General features: G+C 48.5%; 1 protein-coding gene across 1 annotated transcript; it reads right to left on the reverse strand.

The window, feature by feature from the left end:
• Positions 1-255: 255 nt before the first annotated feature.
• Positions 256-10,866, reverse strand: Cx3cl1 (C-X3-C motif chemokine ligand 1). Its single transcript, XM_057754111.1, has 3 exons — positions 10,692-10,866; positions 4,760-4,880; positions 256-3,134 (listed from the first exon to the last, which is right to left on the reverse strand). The coding sequence occupies exons 1-3, from the start codon at positions 10,759-10,761 to the stop codon at positions 2,144-2,146; spliced, it is 1,182 nt and encodes a 393-aa protein (XP_057610094.1). The 5' UTR covers positions 10,762-10,866; the 3' UTR covers positions 256-2,143.
• Between the last annotated feature and the right edge of the window lie 14,421 nt (positions 10,867-25,287).

A 25,287-nucleotide genomic window follows, 5' to 3' on the forward strand; every position in this document is an offset into this window, starting at 1 on the left:
ATACCCACGTGCATAGAGGCCCAGAGAGGTGAAGGCATTGGCTCACCATTACACAGCAAGGCAGCCCCGAGCCAGTCCAGGGCCCAGTTCTCCTTATTCCCATCTGCACTGCCTTCTGTAAAATCCCTGCCCTGGTGCAAATGAGCTAGAGACAGGGTCTCAGAATTTGCCCCGTCTCCAATCCCCCCCACCCGGCCATTGCCCCTTCTCCTGGCCCTTCCTGGGCCTGCCCCAGAGAAAAGCATTCTTATTTGATTCACAAGACTTTTATATTTTTATTAGTAAAATACAAAATGGCACAGACATTGGTAATGATGCTTGAAAAAGCCAAAGGATTGACCAACTCCTTCCGAAGTCCTCCCCAGATTGTCTTAGCAACACATCCTGTTGGGGAGAACCCACAAAGTCTAACAAGGGGACACACGCCCCAGCAGCTTTCTCAATAGGGAAGTGGGCGCCCCAACCCTTGAAGGCTCCGCACTGAAGGAGCCAGGACAAATGCACTCAGGCTGCTGTTCCTCCAGCCCACAGTGCCAGATCAGAGTCTCCCACAAGCTTTCCAGGAGGGAGGGTCATGGAGGGGCTGGTTTCCTCACTCTGGAACAGAGCCAACTGTCCTGAGTTTCTACCTACCAAGGAGTGAGTCACTTCTGGGTGAAACCTGCCCACGGGAGGCTCCGAAGGTGGAGGATTGGGGCTATTAGGAGTAGGGTTGGGAGAGCTGCCACCAGGGACCCTGGCAGGGGCAAGGTCTGCAGGTCCAGCTCCAGCTATTGGAGTACAGGTATTGCCCAAGTGTTCCCTGCTGGACATGCTGGAGGCTTTAGCAGTCACTTTGTGCCCAGGACAGAGTCCCTTCCAGAAATTTTCACAGGACTCTTGGAGAATGTTATGGGAGTTCTGGCCCTGCCTGTAGTGGGGCAAAGGTGAGACCTTGGTGTGAACTGTGCTTTCAGAGCTGAGAGAGGACCCAGCCTCCTAACCATGAGGGCTGGGCACATACACGCTAAAGTCCCTAAACTTAAGTCAGGTGTGTGGCCGCTCCTGGTGCTTACCCTGGATCCTCTGCCTCCCAAGGGCTCGTCATCCTCTTCTGTGGCTTGTCTTTCAGGCAGGGCGGACCTGTGGCTATCATCTTGGTGCATGGAGTAGGGGTGCCTAATGAGGACACAGAGGGACCTTCTGAGTTGGCCTCTGTTCCTGCAGGTCCCCAACTCAGCCTCCATGTGGGGGCCCACAGGGTGCGACCTGAACCCTCAAGTCACCCTTGCCCGTCCTCAGAGTCACAGGGTGCAAAGGTGTCAGTCCAGTGGGATGGCAGTGACTGTCAGCATGGAGAAGGGCTGGGGGCTGCATCCAGGGATGGGGACAAGGATCTCAGAGGAAGTGACGACGTCAGGGCCATGGGGTATTGCCATCTCTGGGTCACGCTTCTTTTCTGTTACAGATGGGGCACCTTGTTCTGCAGATCGCTGAGTGGGGTCTAGACCCAGCTTTCAGATGCAGCATGCCGTCACTGCACAGTCTGGGGAGGTGTGCAGCAAAACCCCACGCTAGCTCATCTCCCTTCCCAGAGAGCTCCAGGAGACACAGCGGTAACCTCATGCAAGGAAGGACACGACAGGGCATTGGTGGTGGTGGTGGTGGTGACGGTAGTGTGCTCTGTACAGGGGACAGGGAGAGATAGGAGAGATAGCACCGCAGCTGGCCAGGGAGGGGGAGGGGCTGGCGAGTGCAGCAAACCCAGGAGATGTGAAGAGGTCAGAGGGACAGGCAAACGGGCCTGACCTGCTGCTTGTGAGATGGGTGGACTACGGTGCTCACAGGAGACAGGTGTCATGGGGCCTGGGAATCCAATAAATAATTGTTCACTAGGGTTGGGGTGTCAAGGGCCCCTCCAACCAGCCAGCAGCAGAGGAGTCTTTCAAATATAGGTGAGCTGGAAGGTCACCGGCTGTCTCTGATAAGGGGGTAATGGCAAAAGGTGGCCTCCAGGGCCTCAACTGGGGGCTTGGAGCATGTGGCTCCTGGAGGACCCAGCCTCCCCATTCCCACTGCCTCACCTTGGGTGAAGGTGGGTATGAGGATGGGGGTCCCCAGACAGCTGTCTGAATCGAACTATGGACACAGGCGGGCAGGCAACTCACACTGGCACCAGGACATATGAGTTACTGCCACAGCTACGGGGGACATAGCGGAGACCTTCCACCATCTCTCCTGCCATTTTGCGGGGACAGCCCTGGAGGCTCTGGTAGGCAAACATAGCCACCCCTAGACAGAAGAGCAGGCCCAGGAAGGCCAGCAGCCCTACTGCCTGCCTCCGGGTGGCTTCCTGGGTGTCAGGGACAGGAGTGATAAGTATGCTAAGTTTCTGGGGGTCTGCAGTGGCATGAATGGGCTCCTCTGCCTTGGGAGGCCAACTGCCTGAAGTCACCAGCTCCTGGATAGGGGTCCCTTCAGAGGAGACAGGGGCCACTGAGGAATGGACTATGTTGCCAGGCCCCCTCTCCTGGAAATCATCAGTATGAGCTTGATTTGTTTCCTCAGGCCCTAGAGGCTTCTCTGTACTGGGGCTCTGTCCCTGGACCCATGGGGGCTGGCTTTCAGACCCAACATTCTCCTCCGGGGTTGAATGGGAAATGGTGGGTGCCTGGGTAGATGGGGCTGTAGTGGATGGGGGCTCAGTAGCCTTCTCCTCAGCCCTGAGCCTAGATTCAGACTGGTAGACAGCAGAACTCTGCCAAATGGTGGTAGAGACAGCAGACTCCTCAAAAATCCCAGTAGTTTGAGGCCTGGCCGAAAGCCCTGCATCCTGTGCTTTGGAAGTAGAGGGAGAAGATCCAGTCACTGCTGCTGGCGGCTCCTGGGAAGTCCCCATGGGCCTCTGGGCCTCTTGGGCAATAGTAGTCAGCTCCAAAGTAAGGCCTTCCACTGTGACTTCAGGCTCTGCCAGTGCAGATGGGGACAGTCCCCTGGCGGCCAGGGTGATCCCAGGTGTCACATTGACCAACTTCTCAAACTTGCCACTATTCTGAGGTTGGGCAGCGGCCTGGCGGTCAAGGTGCTTGATGGCGTCTTGGACCCATTTCTCCTTTGGATCAGCACAGAAGTGTCTGTGCTGTCTCGTCTCCAAGCTATAAGGAAGACAGTGGCTGGTGATGCCCAGATTCTAGACAGCCAGACTGGAGTGGTGTGGGCACTGCCCACATGCCCAGCAGGCAAGCTGTCCTGACTTACTAGTGTGAGGCATTGGGCCACTCCATCCCCTATGTCTCCTAGCCCTTGGAAGAGACATGAATGTCTGTGGTCTGGAGGGGACCACCACCACCTCAGAACAGGCATTTTCAGCCTGAGGGACTTCCCCTTTCAAAACCAGGAAAGTCCCAGGCAAATGGGAACCCTACTTCTGTGTTATTGCTAAGCAAAATAAAGGGTAAGGAACCTAGAGAAAAACAGAGCAGGCATCATAACAATTACAGCATTAATAACCACATCACTACCATAAAGGCCAGCAGCTCTGGACTTTGATCTGGGGATGCCATAGGTGTTCTCTGACACCAGCTATGTGACAAGGCGGGTTTCCTCACTCTAGAAAGCTCCTGTGCATGAGCTCTCTGTCCCATGGTGATGGCTGCCCTCTGGCCCCCAACTTCCTCTTCTAGGTTTTATCCTCAAGGCTGCAACTTTTCAGAGCCAAAGCCTTTCAGTATCCTCACTGGAATCTTGAGTGTGGTCTAAATCTGGAGCCTCCTGTAGGCTGTGTATGGCTGCTTTGCCCCAACAGCAGCTCAGAGCTGATTACCGGTCCACGCTACAGCCTCTGCAGGTCATACAGCCTGCAGGCATTGCAGCCGCCATGCTAACCACATTTAACCAGCAGGAAGATGAGGTGGACAGATAAAGAAGTGTGTCCAGCTGCAAGGGTGCCATGTACCCCTCTTCCACTTTCCTCAGAAGACAGAAGCAACTATTTGGGGGGTATCTGAAAAAAGCAATCGGTGGTGGGGGAAGCAGAGAGGGCAGGCAGGAAGGCATTTTGAACCTCACTCCTTGGGGGAGCTGTCTAGGGGACAGGAAGTACTGGACTTCCGCTAGCAGAGCCTGCGTTAAGAAGGACTCTGGGCATTTCCTGCATGGCTAAGGTTGCTCAGGGGCCTCCATCAGTCCTAGGGAAGATTCAGACTGAGCAAATGGGCAAAACTCACCGAGTGCCCCAGACAGAACAAGGGACCAAACTGGCCAGGTAGACAATGACTACTAACTGGGCCTGTTTCCTCCCCAGTGGCCCTGAGGGCTCTGGTCTTTTGCCACTTGATGACAGCCATCCACGTGCCTTCCAAGGGCTCAGCCACCCACTTTAGTTCCTCCACCTCCTCTTCCCCTCCTGCCACCCATCTCCCAGATGAGGAAACTGAGGCGTACAGGAAGGAAGTGACCAGGGCCTCTGGTTGACCTGCTGGAGCCTAGATCCTGCCTCTGGTAGACCACCTTACTCAACCTCCCCATGGGATCTAACGGGCTGAGGGCTGTATAGACAGGCCTGAAAGGAAGCGCCACCCTGGGTACTGCCCTGGACCACAGTGGGCATTCCTCACCTCTGTTGTTTGCCACTGATCATAAGGTCAGTGAGGTAGCTTATGGGCCTGCAACAAGGGTGCACTTGCCAAGGCCTTTGGCAGGAAGCCCAGGGTGAGGCAGGCAGGAGAGGGTTGGGAGGTCCCAGAGCCGTCTGAGGACCCGAGTGATACGTAATACGTACATGATAGCACGCTTGCCGCAGGATTCCTGATTTGGCCGATAGTGGATGAGCAGAGCCACAGGGATTGGTGAGGTCATCTTGTGGCATGTCATGTTGCATTTCGTCACGCCGAGGTGTTGACCTGAGTCCACAGAGGCCCCCAGTCAGTAGGACCCTTGGGTATCTGGTATCCCACCCCATTTCAGCCTCTCCCAATTCGCGCAAGCCAAAGTCCTTGACCCACATCTGACTCACCCCTTGATAACCTGCTAGACAGCAAGAGTCTGCTCTGTGGTTGTTTTGAACTTATAAAAACAAAGCTTTATTCAAAAAGTTCCTTTTGCTTGGCATGCAGGAAGCATTTAATTTTTTTTCAGACAGGGTCTTTCTACATAGCTCTGGCTGTCCTGAAACTCATTAATTAAACCAGGCTGGCCTCGAACTCACCAATATCCACTTGTCTCTGCCTCCTGAGTGCTGGGATTAAAGGTGTGGGCCATGATGCCCAGCCTGGAAGGGCTAATTTTTAAAATGAAGTCATAGCAGGGGAGAGGACTCTAAGCGAGACACAGACCTGCCTACGGTTACCTGGCCTGCACGGTGAGGGAGTGGCCCTGCCCATTCCTGGTCCCTGTGGCTTTCCCTGAACATCACCGCCTTTGGCATAATAAAGCATAATAAACTCCTCCTCCTCATACAGGAATCAGGTATGTGGAACAGGTAAGCTTCCCTGCCTGGAAATGAGGGGGTGGGGGTCTGCTGAGCAGGTGCCCCTGTGCTTTGCAGAATGAGTTTGGGATAAGTTCAGGAGAAAAGGCAGGGGCAGAATAGGGGTCAAGGGCATGCAGATAGCTATGCAGCAAAAGCCCCTGGGCAGGGGTTTCTGTTAATGGATTAAACCCAATTATCTGATATAAACACTTGACATTTTTTTTCATTCTATTTCAAACCCCTTCTAAATCAGTGGTTCTCAGTCTTCCTAATGTTGCAACCCCTTAATACAGCTCCTTGCGTCATGGGGACCCCCAACCATAAAGTCACTGTCATTGCTACTTCACAACTATAATTTTGCTACTATTATGAATCGTAATGTAAATATCTAATATGCAGATGGTCTTATGAGACCCCTGTGAAAGGGTCGTTAGACACCCCCCAAAGGGGTCACGACCCACAGGTTGAGAACCACTGTCCTCAATGTCCAGCAGTGTGTCCTGTCATCTTCCCTGTGTATACTCATGGAAAATGGGGAGAAAAACGAGGAAGAGTTAGGGTTCTAGATCCGGGTAAAGATCATGTCGAACATCTAGAACCCAAGATGCCCCAAGAAGCAGTGTGGGGAGTGAGCATGCTGATCTGGCTTGGTCTTTACGACCTGGGAGGCTAGTTGTTCCCCAGCTTCCACTAAAACTGTGCACAAACACTTACACACACTGATGTGCAAACACACTACATCTTGCCAAGAAGGGACACAGGAGATTTGAGGTAAAGCTCGGGGATACAGTGCTTGCCTGGTATGCATGAGGCTGGTTGCCCTCTGCACAACCCCTAAAAAAGAACTAGCCAAAGGCAAGTACACACCCGGACTTCCTAACCAACTCACCTCCGTATCGCTCCTGGGCCACGGGCCACTCACTGCACATTGTGGGAAAGGAAGCCTGGGCTGTGGATGTGAGCTGGGTCATCAAAAGCCAGGGCTAGGAGCTCCTGAACTCACTGGCTGAGTCACAGTACTGTCCTCTCTCCCCAAGAACCAGGATGTGAAAGTCACAGGTTAGGCCTGGGGAAGTGGTTCAGTAGGTAAAGTGTTTGCCACACAAGCTCGAGAACCTGGGTTTGATGCCCCAGAAGCTGTGTAGAAAACCAGGCAGGGCAGTGTGTGCTTGTAATCCCAGCACTGGAGAAGCAAAGACAAGCAGATGGCTGGGGCTCACTGGCTAGGCAGTAGAGACGAATCAGTGAGCTCCAGACCCCAGGGAAGAGACTGTCTCAAAAACAAGGTGGATAGTGGGTAATTCCTGAGGAACAACACAGGGGTTGATCTCTGCCCCCCCCCCCACAGACACATACACAACCCCTTAGCTGCATGTTGCATGTCCCTGCCCCCAAGTTCCTGTGACCATAGCTTGGTGGCCACTCCTGCATGGGTCTACCTTCCTGAAAAAGCCCTGTGGTGACCTGCAATAGGAGGAGAAAAGGGAGGATGTGTGACAGGGAAGACCCCAGATTAGGATAGAGAAGACCATTGTCACCAGCCGAGCTGGCAGAGCCACAAAGTCAGCCCCTGCTATGAGCCACTTGGCTGGGATCTGCAGGACAGCTATGTAACTGACTCGGGGAGGCCTTTCCTTTCTTCAGAACAAAGTTCTCATTCCTAGAAGAGGAGGCAGTGCTCCTGTGTGGCTAGCCATCTAACTGTCCGCCAAACAAGTCGTCAGGGACTCAGAGACTGTCTATCTCGCTGACACCGTGTATCTCTGCACTGAACGCAACACGGGTACTCAGTAATATTCATACAATAAGGTAATATCTCAATCTACTTGTCGCAGCTTTAGATATATCCACCCACTCATCCACCCATCCGTCTATGCACCCATTTACTTATCCATCCGTCATCCACCCATCTTTCTATCCTCCTACTTCCTCTGTCCTCCTCGCTGCTTCTACTCATTCCCATCATCCTCATCCATCCATCTACCCACCCTACGCACCCACCTGTCCATCTGTCACTCTTTCAAAGTCCCAGCCTCCCCATCAATTTCTTTTCACCCACTGCCTGCCACCAATCCACTCACTAGTCATCCATCCATTCATCCATCCATATCCATCCATTCATCCATCCATATCCATTCATCCATCCATATCCATTCATCCATCCATATCCATCCATCCACCCATCCATCCATCTACATCCATCTATCCATCCATCCATCCATCCATCCATCCATCCATCCATCCATCCATCTACATCCATCCATCCATCCATATCCATCCATCCATCCATCCATCCATCCATCCATCCATCCATCCATCCATATCCATCCATCCATCCATCCATCCATCCATCTACATCCATCCATCCATCCATCCATCCATCCACCCATCCATTTCCTGAATCAGCCAGCACTGGCTTGAATTACGTCTCAGTCTATACACAGCCGGGAGGGAGCCCTCTGGTCTTTCACCCTGAGTGCTTTGACCTACAGATGCTGAGGCTGTTTGTAATGATCACTGTTTACTGAGGCAACCAACAAATGCTGGCTCCTCCCTCTTGTGGGGGCCCTGAGCTGGGTGCTGTGAGGCATTGCTGGGGGTGGGCAGGTAAATGGGGCCCATCTCTTTCTTCAGAAGGGTCCCAGATCCACAGGCAGGTAAGAGGATGGGGATAAGAACCTCTCTGCTTGCACCTAGCACCAGATCCTGTGTTATCGGCTTCTATTAGCCCTCAGCCCCTGCAGAGGGCAGGTTGTTATCCTCTTCTTATAGATTCAGAAGCTGAAGATTTGAGAGGTTCAGTCCCTTGCCCAGAACACAGTCTACTTCGTGGCAGAGCTAGCTTAGTCCTGGTAAAGGATTGAACGTCCTGGCCAGACACAAACATACTAGGATTTACAGGAATGTAAGATAACTTTTAAACGTCAGTAATCAGGGGAGGCTTCCTGGAAGAAATATGTACTAGGTTGTCCCTTAAGGACTGTGAAGACACGCTGGGTCCTGGGTGCACCAATGGAGAGGACTTGAGCCTTTACTCATCTGGGTCCTTAATTTTCTCACCTTTAAAATGAACATGACAGTATGGAGTGACTTGAGACTAGATGTTTTTTAATGACTGGTGTATTCTGCCCTTGGGGAAGCTTTTCTCAATGGCCATACTGTTCACATTTGAACCTGCTCACTCTTTATTGTGGAGGCTGATGCTGTGGACTCTATGACAGGAGCCAAAAGTATTGGGACATTTGTAATAATAATTTTAAAAAAATGCCTCTGGAAATTGCCAAATATCACCTGCAAGGACTATCACCCTAGAGCGAGCTCACCTGTTCCCCAAACTTCTTTTCATAGTTAATGCCAACATGATAGGCAAGGAGCAACGCATTTCCTACCCCAGCCCTCTCCCAGGAGGCCGAGACAGGAAGAGCATGAATGTGAGATCAGCCAGGTCTACATGGAAAGACCCTGTCTCAGAAACAAAAAAGAAACAAGCCAACAACACAAGCTAAGTCCCCCCTGCCCCCTGCAATGCCTTTTCTTTCTAATAGACAGAATGGCTCATTGGTTTATTTTTGTGTACTGCAGTCAAACTTCAGCTGGGCTCGTTGGCTCTTTATTCAGGGCTATGGTCCCAGCACCCAGAAATGTGCCTGTCACACAGCAGGTGTCCTGCTCGTGTGTGCCAAATGAATGGACAAGATGCACGCAGAAGTGCTTAGCGGCACATAAAACCTTCACCCACAGAGAAGTGGGGGAGCTCTTGATTAAACCCACAGGGCCCTGGGTCTGACCCTGAGGCTGTCCGCCCCTACCCCCCTCCACCCCCACGTAGGGTGGGGGAAGCAGGCTGTAACAGCTGAAAACAGATCTTTTCTTTTCTCTTTCTTGCCGAGACTTGAGTGGGAGGGGATGCGTCAGTGCTGGGGAGCAGCAGCCTTGTTGGTTTGCAGGTTCGTTACATAAAGCCCAGAGCGATCGGCTGGCACAGCCCTGCAGACCCACATTTGGGGACTGACGCAGATGCCCTGCACCAGCCATGCACTTGCCTGCAGCAGCCCGAAAGCCCAAGACCGCCCCTGCTGGGGAGCTCCAGGGTGGACCTAACTGAAAACCTCATCTAGGGGAGAAGGAGCTGAGGCTCACCAGGGTTGCATCATGCCTACCATCTCCTAGCAAAGCCAGCAGATGTGATTAGGGTCCTCAGACCTCAGACATTCAGGGTCTCCTGTCCAGCCTTGCCTAGGATTTCCCCACGAGCTTAGGAAAAGTGATACCCCATTACCACCATGCACACCTCCCAAAATGCCTCCCTAGACACTGAAGCTTTCTCCCAAGCCAGGCAGTAGCTGCATTGACAGGTGTAGCAGTTGAGACCAGAGAAGTCAAGACCCAGGTCAGGGACACACAGCAAGGTGATGGCAAACCGTCGTCCATCCAATTCCCACTTCCCAGTGCTCACTGTCCCCAGATATCCCAGGGCTGTGGCCAGAGCTCAGACAGCAGAAAGCCAGGCACAATTTTATTTCACCACCCCCACTCCCCACCCACTCATCGCCAGCTCCCTGTGGCACTGGTGATTTAGTTCCATGGAGATATCCTGGAAGCTGGGGGTTGGTTCACATTCTCCCAGTTTCACTGTGTGCCCCAAGGCAAAGAATAACCTTCTCTGAGTATCAACCTGCCAGAAGGCATCACTCTTTCCTGGCTTGTGAGTTGGTTCTCTAACCATCTCAGAGGTCTCCATCTTCCCTACGTCCCTAGGTATGTCTACACCTTGTACTGCCAGGTAGTGGAGTCCAGAAGGCAGGTCCGTGGAGATAAAATATTTTCTAATCTGGGTTTGGAGGAGGTGGCCAGGATGATGGGGCACAGACAGAGGGACGATCTGTACACCCCAACAGTGTCAAGTCTCTTGTGACCTTGACCGGAACTACTCCTAAGGGCCTTGAAAAACAGGGCAAAGGGAAGTCTGGTCTCTTCTTGGCCTCCGGCCAGGGCGTATACAGGCTAGGTAGTTAACCTCAGTAGGAAGAACTAACCTAGTCCACCAGTCAGGAGATTGCTCAGTTTCTCCCAGCCCTCACTCTCTTCTCCACACACCTTGTGCCCCCACTCCCGCCCCAGTAGCCACTGGAATGACAGGACTAGCGGGGGCCGACCCCCCCACACACACCGCCAGAGAAATGCAGTCTGCACCCCAACACACTCCTCCCTTCTTCCCCAGGTAGGGTCCAGACCCACTCACCCGCCAGCGGGGTGCATAGATGGTAGAACGCGGCCAGGCGCAGCAGCCACGCGAGCGGCGAGGGAACCATGGCTGGAGTGTAGGAATCCGGTGTGCTCGGATGCTGGGCAGCGTCGCAGCTCCGAGTCCCTCCGCCACCAGCTTCGGTAGCTTTTTATAATGGGCTGGCAGCCTCCGCCCCCGGCGCCCGCAGTAGGAGGCGGTGGGAGGGGAAAGGAAGAGCCTGTGGTTGCGGCTGGATTCCTCCCAGGTTGCCAAGGAACCTTTCGCGCTCAGCTCTGCTTCGGGAGCGGCGCGGTGAAAACCCAGGGGGTCACTGGGCCACCATCCCTGGATAACCTAGGTCTGGTCTAAGTGGAACTCTGAGCCAGGGACATGCAGAGCGCTGGGCCCGCCATGGCGGATCTGCCAAGCCCTTTCTTATCAGGAGGTAGTCGGGGCCTTTTGACCAGGTGATGCAGAACCCCCAGTCCTCACTCCTTAGACCCTCCGCACCGCCAGGGCATCTACACGGCTCACCACAGAGCCTGGCAAACAGAGTTTGCTGCAAGAATGATCAAGTCCTGCATCCTGTGGACAGAGAGGGAAACTGAGGCCCAGAGAAGGGAGGGACCATTTCAAACCATTCAGAGCTTCACTGTACAGAATAAACTTATCGGGATCAACCGAGGAGACCACAGAGTCGGGGACTGCTTAGGACATGGAGGGAACCCAGGCCTCCTCAGTTTGCTCTCTCTTGCCTTTTCCCCTACCCTTTGCCAGCTCTGCTTTCTTCCGGCATCCAGGACAGCACAAGCATGAACTTATTGTCAGAGCCTGGCCCTATTGGCTCTCCCTGGACCCCAGCGCCGAGCCTTGGAGAAGTCCCGCCTCCTGCCACAGCACAAGGCCAGTCTGGCTAATAGGGCTCTGATCTTCTAGAAGATTTCTCGCAGAGGCCAGGCAAGACCTAACAGCAAGACTTGGGGTACTGCACGTAACCTACTTCCTACTTTCACAGCAGGCTCCCCTAAGACAGGGGTACACTCTTGGGAGTCTAGAACAGTCAGCTTCTAGAGCTTCCTCGGTCTGGGGCCAGAAACGAATTGCGCTACTCTTTTTGGGATGTCAGCCAGGGGAAAAACCAGTTTGTCTAGAAAAGTGTCCCAAGCTATGGAGCCAGCTGGATCATAGCCAGCCTCTGGTCCAGACTTGGCCAGGCAGAGAGGCTTCAGCTGCCACACGACAGGACCTCTCTTCTCTCCTGCTGCCCCCGGGAGTCCTTACAGAGTTGGGGACGGCTGCCCTGGCAGGGGTCAATGTCCACTGGGGCCCAAATGACCTGCCCTTACCTGGTCAGATAAGAAGCTAGGAAGCCTCATTTTACAGCTGGAGAGACTTAACAAGGCTTGATAAAAATGGAGGCCCAGGTCAGGTATGGCAGCTCATACTTGGAATCCCAACATTGAAGGGGCCACGGGAAGATTGTCTGAAGTTCAAAAGCTAGCCTGGGCTACATAGTTACTTCCAGGTCAGTCTGGCTAAATAAACACCAAAAATATATATATATATATATATATATATATATATATATATATATATCCAGAGGCCTCCTTTTTGTTATGTTAAGAGCAGAAGATAGGAGAAAAAGAGATGAGAGGAGAGAGAGCAGAGGAAAAAGGAGAAAAGGAGAGAGAGAAGAAAAGGGAGGGTGGGGGAAAACCAGGGAGCACTATGGGAAAACAGCGCTTGCATTTTTTTTTTTCGAGACAGGGTTTCTCTGTGGTTTTGGAGCCTGTCCTGGAACTAGCTCTTGTAGACCAGGCTGGTCTCGAACTCACAGAGACCCGCCTGCCTCTGCCTCCCAAGTGCTGGGATTAAAGGCGTGCACCACCACCGCCTGGCTCCAGCGCTTGCATTTTTAAAGGAGAAGGATGTGGGAAATGGATACCTGGAGTCCCCCGACTTGAGGGTGTGCTCTGGAGGAGAATCTGGAGGCAGGGAAGAGGACCTGAGGAGCCAAGCCTGGCTCTGGAGTGCTGCACAGTGCTCGCTCTGTAAAACTGGGAATGAATTACTAACTTACAGTGAGCCAGGCACTTTCTAATGAGGTTTCCCACTGTGCTGGAGGCCAGCTCAGCTCAGCTGCACAGCGCTCACCTAGCATGCAGAAACCCCAATACCACAAAACTTAAGGGCTCTCCACGACTAACCCGTGTAGTCACGGCAACCAACCCAGGGAGTAAGACTGACATCTATCACCGTGGTGGCTCACTTTATGATGGGGTAGCTGAAGACAGGAAGTGAAGAAGATGGCTTGGCCCAGCTGGCTGTCTCTTGGGTGGGAGTCTCCATCCCTTGGCAAGGAACCATTTAACAAGCAAGTGTCTGAATGTCCACACGCCGGGTGAAAAGACATAAACAGCTTTACTCTAACTTGCTCAGTTCCAGAGACAGCCCGTGCTCCCTATGGGTTCAGCTTCTCACTTATAGATGATTTTTGGCACCTGTCTCACCCAGGCATCAAGGAGTAACTGCAGAAATGCAGTATGGACACAGTAGCCAGGATTTCGGGCCCACCCGACCCAGTGCAAGCTCAGCTCTGCCCTTCCTAAAGGTCTCACTAGGGTAGGGCGCAGTATCCCCATCTGTACAATGGGACACTAATGGCCACCCCAGCAAGTCTCTGGGGGAGTGAATGAAGCTAAAGACGTTCTTGGTGCCTGGCATGAAAGAGCAGTGGTATTTGCAAAGCCCTTGCGTGTGTCCGGAACTGAGGTAAGACAAAGAAACTCAGGGGCAAACAAGTAAGCTCCAATCCTTGGCCTCAGTGAGCCCCAGCTCAGTATCAGGAGGGAGACACAAGGCCTCCCAACCACTCTCAGGCTGTGGGGCTGAAGCAGGAAGTAAGAAAGCAGTAAGACCGACTGGGTGTAGCTCAGTGTTAGGGCATTTGGCTGGCCTATGTGAGAGCCTGGGTTCCATCCCTAGACTGTAAAAGTAAATAAAGAAAGGAAGGAAGGAAAGGATGGGGCTGGGGTGCAGCTCATTTAGTAAAGTGCTTGTCTGAAAAGCTCTAGGTTCCATCACCAGAACCACAAACACACACACACACACACACACACACACACACACACACACCTAGGTGTGCTGGTTCACATCCCTAATCCCAGTATTTGGGAGGTTGAGGCAGGAGGATCAGAATTCAAGATCATCAGCTACACAACCTGTGATACCTGAGACCCAGAAGCAGGAGGAGGAGAAGGAAAGGAGAAAGAAAGGAGAGCGAAATAAATTCTTAGCCCAAAGATAAGCAAAGGAGACTCGGCTCCTCAGCCATTCTTTGAAAAGTTTCAAACAAAATGGAAGAATGGCACCAGGGGTTTTCATATTTTTACCTCCAAGATTCAATGCTCAACATTTTTCATACTTGTTTCATTTTTTTTTCTTGGCCAAACAATTGCAAAGTAAAGTCTGGAAGCTTGACATTTTGCTTCTAGTAGACCTGCATGCACCTCCATCTTCATTCATGAGTGTGATACAATTATAATTGTTCCACCTCACAGAATTAATAGTACCTCTTCTGTGCCATCCAGTACCCACTTCACATTCACATTTGCCCAAAATGTAGGCTTCTTTCTCCTTCCCTACCTCAAATCTTTTTCTTGTTTTTTAAAATCGTTCTTCTTTCTTTATTTTAGGATTAATTTTTACTTACGTGCATGTGTGTGTGTGTGTGTGCCACCTGTGTGCAGAACCTGCTGAGGCCAGAAAAGAGCATGAGATCCTGGGAGAGGGAGTGGCAGGCAGCAGGGAGACGTGTGAGGTGGGTGCTGGGAACTGAACCCAGGTCCTCTGCAGGAGCAGCAAGTGATTTAACTGCTGAGCCTTCTCTCCAGCTGGTTTTCACCTTTCCTTCTCCCTCCCCTCCCTCCCCCTTCCCTTTCTCTTTTACAAGGTCTTAATACATAGCCCAAGGAGGCCTTGAACTCAAAATCCACTTGCCTCAGCTTCACTAGCTCTGGGAATATCCAAGCTTGAGTCACGGTTGGCAACTCCCGCTTTTGTTTTTTGAATTAGGCGACCAGCTAGGTGTGTGCATTGCACACAGTTACTTTCTGTTAGACCTCAGCGATCACGTGCATGTTTTTATTTTTATGACATCGACCTTTCAGAGTCAAGACTATGTTTGTACAATGTTCTCATTCTCACTTATCAAGTTACTTCCTTATGAATCATCTAATTTTCCCGTATCCTGTGTGCTTCCTATAAACCAGAACTTTAACCAGCATGATGGATGAGACCCAACATACACATTCAAGGCAAGACACTGGCTTGAGTAGTACTGGGAGGCACGCAGAAGCAGGATGCTCGCACTTTTCCTCTCGATGGAATGGATAGATTGGCCGGCGAATGCACTGACTTCATTGCAGAAGTACTATTAAGTACTATTGTCTTGCAACTCATAGACTTTGGGGCATGCCCTAGCCCTACCAAATGCATACAAGCAGGCTTGCTTGTTTGTTTACTTGTTCATTCATCTTTCTCTTGTGTAGTCCAGGCTGGTCTAGAATTTACTATCTAATCCAGGCTAACCTTGAGTTTGAAATCCTCTGTCTGCATATCCCAAGTGTTCAGTGACACCAGGCTTATGGGCACTGTTCGAACCAACTCTCCAGGCAAGGAAGAGCCTAACCCAGATGAAGGTGCAGGCCCCTTCGTAACGAGCGGGATGTCTATGCCAGTGGTCCTGAGGAAGGGGATCTAGGGAGGCTGCAGCCAAGAAATGACAGGAGCTAGGGGATGGGGGGAGGGACTTTGAGTGAAGGAATGACCAGGGAAGCAATGTGAAATTGTGCAGCATAAAGAAGGGAGCTTCCTCTAGTCACACTGAGGGTGACTCTGAGGCCACCTGGTAGGGACCTGGTGTGTGTGTGTGTGGGGGGCTTTTCAGGCTCCTAGCCCACCCTCACTTCTTCTTACTCCAGCCAATCAGGAGGATACAGCCACACTCCCCAACCCCTTCCTCCAGCTCAGTCCCTAGACTTAGGTGTTCAGGAGGCCCTTGGCTGCCCCGTGCCTATGAATCGCCTCATGGCCTATTCTTACTTTCCCCTCACGTATTGATTTACTAGCATAAAATGTGAATGTTATTCCCTATCATTACACAGCAGGTATTGTCTGAGTTGGGGAACAGATTGCTATATAGCCCGGGCGACCTTTGAACTCCAGAGCCTCTTGCCTCTCTCCCATGGGTGTTAAAATGCGAGGCATATTCCACCAGGCCCCAAGATTTTATGTGAGAGGTTGCGACCAGGACTGTGGACATGCTAGGCATGCACTCTACCCACTGAGCCAAACCCCAGGACCATGCAGTGTTACCCCAAATGGCAGGCAACAGAGAAGGTCATTGTTACTACCTCATTACAGATATTGAACACTTTTGCCGTAGTAAGCATGAAGATGTGTTGGTAAAATTGTCATGCAGTTTCAGGGATGTGGAAGGGAAGTCTGCATGGCACCTGTGTTAGCCATAGACAACATGATGGGTCGTGAGGCTGTGGAGTTAGTGAGAGGAGACTGACCACTGCGTGGAGAGACGGTGAGTGTGGGGGATACTAAAGAAAGGATCCTGTCTCTGAGAAGCCTCTGAGAGCCTACTGAATTCTCAGGGAAACCAGAGACCCAGGATCCAGAGAGAGACTGAATTTGCAGATAGAGGGGATGGAGTCCCCTGCTCCCCCCCCCCAAAAAAAAACTATAAGAAGACATCAGAATTCCCTGAGGGTCTTCAAAATCATTATCTGTGGGATCTTAGCCATGGGTATGACGTAACAGCTTCCCTGATAAGAAGGACAAATAGCCTGATTCAAAACCTCTTGGGTGGTGTGGCATTCACCTTCACTGTGTGTGCACAGGAAAAAGGCAGCGTTTCATTTCAATTTTATGCTTATACAATGCTTCAAGGTAAGAAAGCCTATGTAAGATCTAGGGAAATGAAGCTGCATGTCCCGTCCATAAGCCCGCTGCTTCTCTATCTAGCAAGCAAGTGCAGATAAACTCAAGTATAAATATAAAATTGAATCTAAGGTACCAAATTGGCTATGCTCTTAGGTAAAGCTACTTTCAATCCACAGATGAGAGTTTGTCACATATTTTTCTCCTTAAAATCACAGTCTCAGCACCATACCGATGAACTCTTAATGGTTTTTCGTCAACAGTGGACAAAGTGCCATCCCTAATCTTCTATTAACGTGGAAACCTGGGAAGAGTGGGAACCTACAGCAATGCCATCCCTCGGAGCTGTAACAAGCTTTGAGAAGCATGAACGACATGGTGTTCAGGTTCCTGGCTTTAGTGAACACAGGCATACAGGACACAGAGTCTCAGCTCATAGAAAAACTCAAGACAAAACTCGAAGTGTCTACAGAATTCTAAACTGAAGACCACAGGAGGTGGAGTGGGTGTGTGGTGGTTCACACTAATAATCTCAGCCGTTACAGGGTTGCTGCAGAGGAGTTCAAGACCAGCCTTGGATACACAGCAAGACCCTGTCGTGCACAAAAATAGAAAGCATATTTTAGGCCACTAGGTGCCTATCCAAACCCTATAATTTGGAAAGAAAAAAAAAGAAAAAACCCTTCCTTTGCCCAGAAGACCACAAGGAACTTCTTAGAACTTTTGTTTACAGTAGCCCCAACCCATACCTGATTGCCTCCTAGTAAACATCTGGCTAAATACAACAAAGTCACATCACTCTGAGAAATGGCATCTTTCTCTCCTTTTTCTATGTCAAACCATTTTATTACGTTTTAATTACCAGTATGGTTTAATATAGTCTCCATTTTGCATCCAGCCCCCAGCCTCCCTGCAGTATACTGACTTTAAAATCAAATGCAAAAGTTGGAAAGGGGGCAGATATAGAGTTCTGCACTAGTTTGGTGGAAAGAGAAAGGGCCCCACTGTATCCCAGGCCCAGGCCTCCTGCACAGCCACAGCGCAGCTTTGTGCATGATACCACTTCAGAAACAAGCAAACAAAACAAAACCCAGGATTTCTGCCATAGATAGCAGAATGATGAGGCCACTGCCGCTGCTATGGGCTGGTGTGTGTGTGAGGGAAGGAGGCCTGTCAAATACAGGGGGAGGGGAGGGACCACAGAACATTGTCATCCAAACGCTGCAGCTGAACATGGCTCAAAATGAAAACCACGAAGATCTGCACGGTTTAAAAGTAGTCTTCCTCACATGCAAGACGCTATTTCATGGAGGCAGGCTTCCAGGAAGAGACAAAGACAGCAGCTATCTCCCCCGCCCCCTCCTGCCCTATGAGGCCAACAGCAACAGCAATCATTCCCAACAGAACTATTTAATTTCGTTTTCTTTTTTTTTTAAGCAAAAAAAAAAAAAACAAAAAACAAAAACCAAAAACCAAAACAAAACAATGACTTATTATTACTCAAGCTTGTAAAGCCCTTGTTGATTCCAAGATGTGTGCAGAACAACAGCAGGAATGGACGGAGCCACTGCTGTTAGGATGTGAAGGAAAAGAGTGTCTGGGGACTGAGTCCTGTGTGCACCCTGGAGCATGTCTACAGCGTGCAGTTCTAAGAATAAACCCACTCAGCCGGGTGGTGGTGGCGCAGTCTTTAATCCCAGCACTCGGGAGGCAGAGGCAGGCGGATCTCTGTGAGTTCGAGGGCAGCCTGGGCTACAAGAAATAAAAATCAAGTTGTTTACATTTCAGTTTAGGAAATCTGAGATCATTATTTTCAAAACCTGATTTGCACGTTGTCTCACACACAGATAACCAACTGACGGTCCAAGCACAGGACATGTACCTCTCTGGACAAGTCTGTGACAGGAGACTTGGGTCACAGTGGGTAGTGTCACATGACTACAAACTTTCCTCTAGCTTCCCAGGAAACCCAAGGTAAGAGCAGAAGCTAGACCATGAGGACAGGTGGGAGGAGGGTGCTGGAAGGCTCACTGCTCAGCAAAGGGGGAGGAGGATTCTGACCAAGCCTTCATGGACACTGTAACATATGCGTGGCTGCTTTGCTTCTGAATCTTTTCGGCTTTGTTGACAGCAACACACTTCTCTCGTGGACTGGTTCCACTCCCTGTTAGCAGCTCTCCTCAGCAGGTATCCCACAACCCTGGCATCTCCAACATCTTGGGGTCTCCGAGGTGATCCAGGTTTCTTTCACCTTCAAAGCTTCACTCAATGGCCTGTCTGGATCTCCGTACAGAGACACCACTGACACACGCCTGGCCTCAGCAGCTTTCCTTAGCCACAAAGGGAGCGTCCATAACCCCTTTCTCATATCCTTGACTCTAAAGCCAGAACCACATGCCCCAGCCCCTTTAAGAGAGGTCTTCCTGATTCAGCGATAACAGAAAAAAAATCATGCCATTTTGAAATGTATCTTCTTGGGCCATGCTGCCAGCACAACTCTTATGTGATTCAGCTATCAAGCACTTAAATGGGTTTTTTATATATATATATTTGTTTATTTATTATGCATACAATATTCTGTCTGTGTGTATGTCTGCAGGCCAGAAGAGGGCACCAGACCTCATTACAGATGGTTGTGAGCCACCATGTGGTTGCCGGGAATTGAACTCAGGACCTTTGGAAGAGCAGGCAATGCTCTTAACCACTGAGCCATCTCTCCAGCCCTTAAATGGGGTTTGTAAGCAGCGTGTTACAAACTACTTAATGGCTCAACATAGACCCGCTGTATGCCTGGAACTGAAGCAATATGCATGGCTTACAGAGGTGGTGAATGGACTTCCACCATGCTGCACTGGGCATTTCTGCCATTGCACCCCTTGGGGAACCTGCAGCATTTTACTTAAACCATAACAGCCTGTAACTCCAGTTCCCTTTGCGTGCTGAATAAATGTGGTGCAATCAACCCACACAGGTACACACACACGTGCATAAATAAAAATAATAAATCTTTTTAAAATATCTTAATAATTTTTTACAATTTTGAAGAATTGTTAATTGGTTACTGTTGTACCTGTGTGTGCTTGGGTGGAGATGTTGCAGCTTGTATGTGGAGGTCAGAGGACAGTTCTGTGGAGCCAGTTATTGCCTTCCACCTTTACACAGGTTCACAGGTTCTACACATCACGGTGTTTGTGCAGGAAGCACCTTTACCTTCTGAGCCCTCTCACAGGCCCTCCTTTACCATTTGTTGTTATTTTGGGACCTCTCTTTTTAGTTCCATACCTTCTTTCTAGCTGGATTTTCTCATTCTTTATTTTTATTTATTTATTTTGAGGTAGAGTCTTCCTATGAAGCTTTGACTGACTTGTGAGTCACAATGTAGACTAGGCTGGCCTCAAACTCATAGAAACCTGCCTGTCTCTGCCTCCTGAGTGCTGAGATTAAAGACATGTGCCACCAGGCCTGGTAGTTATTTGTTTCTATTTAGTTTTTCAATAGAGTATTCTCTGTGTAGGTCTGTCTCCTTTGGAACTTACTCTGTAGACCCGGCTGACCTTGAACTCAGAGATCTACCTACCTCTGCTTTCTGAGCGCTGGAATTAAGGGCATAAATCCCTACACTCAGCTAGGGTTGATGGTTTCTTTTTATTTGTTTGTTGTTTGCTTTTAATTTAATTTTTAAACAATCTTTTTTATTTTACATACCAATCCCAGTTTTCTTTCCCTCCCCTCTTCCCATGCCCCACTTTCCCGCGCCCCTACCCATCCATTCCTCAGAGATGGTGAGGCCTCCCGTGGGGAATCAAGAAAATCTGACACATCAGTTGAGGCAGGACCAGTTCTCTCTGTATCTAGGCTGAACAAGCTATCCCTCCATAGGGAATGGACTCCAAAAAGTCAGTTCATGCACTAAGGATAAATGTTGGTTCCATGACCAGTTGCCACACAAACTGCCCAAGCCACATTAATGTCATCCACATTCAGAGTGCCTAGTTTGGTCCAATGTAGGTTATCCAGATCTCAGTCCAGAGTCAGGGAGCTCCCACTAGCTCGGGTCAGCTGTTTCTGTGGGTGTCTCCCCATGGACTTGACCACTTTGTTCATATTATCGCTCCTCCCTCTCTGTGACTGGACTCCAAGAGTTTATCCCAGTGCTTTGCTGTGGATCTCTGCATCTGCTTCCATCAGTTACTGAGCTATCTATCCAGCCCTTATTTCTGGGTTTTGAGGTAAATTGATGGCCAATTTTCTGAGAAACTGCCTTACTGATTTCCAAAGTGGCTGTATAAGTTTGTACTCCCGCCAGCACTGAAGGAGTGTTCCCCTTACTCCACATCCCCTCCAACATGAACACTGCTCTTGATCTTAGCCATTTTGACAGGTTTAAGATGGTATCTCAGAGTTATTTTGATTTGCATTTCCCTGATGGCTAAGGATTCCGAGCAATTTAAGTGCCTTTCAGCCATTTGAAATTCTTCTGTTGAGGAATTCCTCTGTTGCACTCCATTTTTAATTGGATTATTTGGTATTTTGATGTCTATTTTCTTGAATTCTTTATATATTTTGGAGATCAGCCCTCTGTCAGATATAGGGTTGATGAAGATCTTTTTCCATTCTATATGCCACTGATTTGTCTTGTTGACTGTGTCCTTTGCCTTACAGAAGCTTCTCAGTTTCAGGAGGTCCCACTGGTTTCAATCTCAGTGTCTGTTCTGTGTTACTGGTGATATATTCAGGAAATAGTCTCTTGTGCTAATGTGCTCAAGGCTGCTTTCTACTTTCTCCTCTATGAGGTTCAGTGTGGCTGGATTTATGTTAAGGTCTTTGATCCATTTGGGCCTGAGTTTTATGCATGGGGACAGATATGGATGCATTTGTGTTCTTCTACATGCTAATATTCAGTTAAACCAGCATCATTTGTTGAAGATGATTTCTTTTTTCCATTGTATAATTTTAGCTTCTTTGTCAAAAATTAGCTGTTTGTAGGTGTGTTCTTATCTTGCTTCCTCTGTGTCTGGCTTCCTCTGTGACAACTGCAGACTGACTCTTTCCTCTTCCCAGAATTCTCCTGTTCTCATCAGCCTGCCTCTACTTCCTGCATGGTCGCCCTGCCTATACTTTCTGCCTGGCTACTGGCCAATCAGTATTTTATTAAAACAATACAACTGATGAATCTTTACAGGATACAAGATTATTGTCCCACAGCACTCTACCCCCTTTTATTTCTAAAACAAGAACTCTGAATCTAATCTCCTTTCTTTAGCTTTCTCTCTGACCATTATCCATAACAACTTATTACCAACACTCTAAACAAAGGAAAATATCCATAATTTATTTTTTTGGGAATGCAGGCATAATTTTCTGGGCTACTTCCTGCTGATTGGGGGTGCTGATAATCTTATGGGGACCTAAAGAAAATTTAGAATTATGATCAAGTCCTGACTGGAGTATCCTGTGAAGCTTGATCATCTCAGCCAGCAGTCTTAAAACTGTTCTGGATGTAGAACTCAGACATCTGAGTCATCTGCTTTTATCAGAGATTTCTCAGGGGGTCTTCCTTGATCAAATCTGATTTTTCTTAGCCCAGAATGAATCCACAGCCTCTCATTTCCTTTGAAAACAAAAGCAAAACCTCTTCTCCAAAGTAACCTATCTTTTGACTTATATTTTAAAGTCAAGGCATTTTCAAAATATATATGTTGGATTAAACCAGCAGCATTTATAATCAAATGTCTTTTATCAGCTGTTGTTCCTTCCTCAGCATTCAAACAATTCAAAGACAATACAATAAAATACAGTATCCAGACTCTGTGTATTTTTCACCTTTACATGGCTTTCTTTAAACTCTATTTCTTTTCTTTTTCTTTTTCTTTTTGAGACTAGGTTTCTCTGTGTACCTTCAGCTGTTCCTGGCACTCACTCTGTAGACCAGGCTGTCCTTGAACTCACAGATATCCACCTGCCTCTGCCTCCCAAGTGTTGGAGTTAACTACTTTCTTTCTTATTTTAAGAACTCTATCCTTTTTCTTTTCTTTCCCAAGCCTACATATACTTTTTAGACACAGTCTAAACCATTTAGAGGTTTTATTTGTCTGAATCTATCTTTACTGTGTATTTCTTTTTCTGACCACACGAGTCTTTAATTTTCTAACTGATATGGCTAGGATTAAAGCCATTGCTTTGACAAGTGGATCCACCCCATTTCTTAGATTTCTGAGAGTCTAGCTTCACATCAGAGGTACTGACCAGGACCATGTTTATTGCCACAACTTTATGGAGTTTCAAGGTCCATGCTGCTACTAAGAAGCATGCTGTTGGCTATTCATAAACACCATTTAAATGTTTTGTGGTGGGGGCCTCTTAAAAGGTTTACGAAATTTTTGCAGCTAAAGCTGAGTCAGGAAGCCTCTCTTAAATGAGATGAGCTTGCCTTTAGTAAATAGAGCCCACCCAAGAAAATGCTGCTACCAAGAATCTGTGTTTAACTGTGTTCTTTTGGGTCTAGAATTACTTCCCAAACTCTCTCAGGTTTTAAGTGGATTTAGCTGTCCACGTTGGCACCATTAAAAAAAAAACATTTATTTATTCATTATGGATACAATATTCTGTTTGCATATATGCCTGCAGGCTAGAAGAGGACACCAGACCACATTACAGATGGTTGTGAGTCACCATGTGATTACTGGGAATTGAACTCAGGTCCTTTGGAAGAGCAGGCAATGCTCTTAACTGCTGAGCCATCTCTCCAGCCCCCCATTGGCATCATTTGTTGACAGAGGTTTCTGACCCGCCAGGTCCTGCAGCCGTTCAGTCCCAAAGAAACACACAGAGGTCTACATTAATCGTAAACTGCTTGGTCTATTAGCTCAGGCTTCTTATTAACTCTTCTTATTAACATCCTACATTAACCCATAATTCTTGTCTGTGTCAGTCACATGGCTTGGTACCTTTTATCAGTGAGGCATTCTCATGCGTCCTCTGCTTCTGGGTTATGACTGCAGATTGAGTCTTTCCTCTTTCCAGAATTCTCCACTTCTGGCCACTCTACCTATACTCCCTTCCATTGTCCCACAGCATCCCACTGTTAGTGTTGGGGTTTAATGTGTGATTTGTTTTAGTAATATTTCTTTTACAAATGAGGGTGCCCTTGAATTTAGGGCATAGATATTCAGAATTGAGACTTTGTCTTGATGAATGATTGAAAATATTTTTCCAACCCTTTACTCTGAGGTAATGTCTGTCTTTGAAGTTGAGGAATGTTTCTTGTATGCAGCAGCAGGATGGATCCTATTTTGTATCCTTTCTGTTAGCCTGTGTCTTTTTATAGGTGAATTGAGACCATTGATATTAACAGATGTTAATGACCAATAGTTGTTAGTTCTTGTTAGTTTTGTTTTGGTTGCTGCTGGTGGTGGTATTGTGTGTGTGTTTCCCTTTTTTGGCGGGGGAGGGTTCTAGTGTGGGATTATCTATTGCCTGTGTTCTGTGGGTGTAGCTTGTTGTGGGAATTCAGCATTCTGGTCAGAACTTCAAATAACAACTTCAGAAAAACCCTTTGAACTACTTAGAGACTATCTACAATTGTACTAGACAGTTTTGAGACTCAACCATCATTTTAGTTTTTATAGGATTCCATAGAAATTACATCACCCCCATGACAACTGGAAGTAATTCTAGAAAACGGCATGCTCTCTTACAACAGAAATGGTCTTCAGGGTTAGGGACAGTTATCATCTGTTAGGAGTTGGTTATAAGTTATATGGGGTTGGAGGTGGAAATGGAGTAGGCTCAGGGATCTCTTTTGAAAAAACTGGGGGAATGGATGGAATGGGGTAATATGTAGATTAGTGTATCTACTTGTAAACTATTAGTTATATTGGTATAGGTTCTAGCCTGTTTACAATATTTGTGCACCTACACAAAGTAATTTTGTCATATTGTATGGGTGCATGTTTCTTCTACCTCTGCTTAAGATATTTTGTATATTGATGCAATTTTAGTATACATTTCTATTTATTTATCATATTGCATTATAAATTTATGCCTCTAATCAAGATACTTGGTGTGGAAAGTTCTTCTGTATCTGTGTTGCTTTTATTGGTTAATGAGTAAAGAGCTGTCTTGGCCTACACATGGCAGAATAGAGCTAGGTGAGGAAAACTAAACTGAATGCTAGGAGAAAGAAGGAGGAGTCAGAGAGACACCCATGTGGCTGCCAGAGGAAAAAGACACAAGCGGCCAGTTGGAACCTTGCCAGTAGGCCATGAGCCTCATGATAAAATATAAAATAATAGAAATGGGTTATTTTTTTTTTTTTTTGGTTTTTCAAGACAAGATTTCTCTGTAGCTTTTTGGAGCCTGTCCTGGAGCTAGCTCTTGTAGACCAGGCTGGCCTTGAACTCACAGAGATTCCCCCCTGCCTCTGCCTTCTGAGTGCAGGGATTAAAGGCATGTGCCACTACCACCTGACTGAAATGGGTTGATTTAAGATATAAGAGTAAGCCAGAAATATGCTTAAGCTATTGGCCAAACAATATTGCAAATAATATAGTTTCTAAGTGATTATTTCAGGTCTGCACAGCCAGGAACAAATGAGTGGCCTCCATCCTACTACAGATACTTATATATATTGTTTATATTTTGAGGTCATTGTCCTCAT

Source organism: Chionomys nivalis, chromosome 21, assembly GCF_950005125.1.
Source record: "Chionomys nivalis chromosome 21, mChiNiv1.1, whole genome shotgun sequence".
NCBI classification, from domain to species: domain Eukaryota; kingdom Metazoa; phylum Chordata; class Mammalia; order Rodentia; family Cricetidae; genus Chionomys; species Chionomys nivalis.

Bases quoted from the DNA above. Each gene is read 5' to 3' on its own strand.
- Cx3cl1 (XM_057754111.1), bottom strand. From the start codon at position 10,761: ATGGTTCCCTCGCCGCTCGCGTGGCTGCTGCGCCTGGCCGCGTTCTAC. The intron at 4,881-10,691 runs GTGAGTGGGTCT...CTGTGGACTCAG, and splicing joins TCTATGCACCCCGCTGGCGG to GTCAACACCTCGGCGTGACG. The intron at 3,135-4,759 runs GTACGTATTACG...TCTTCCTTATAG, and splicing joins TGCGGCAAGCGTGCTATCAT to CTTGGAGACGAGACAGCACA.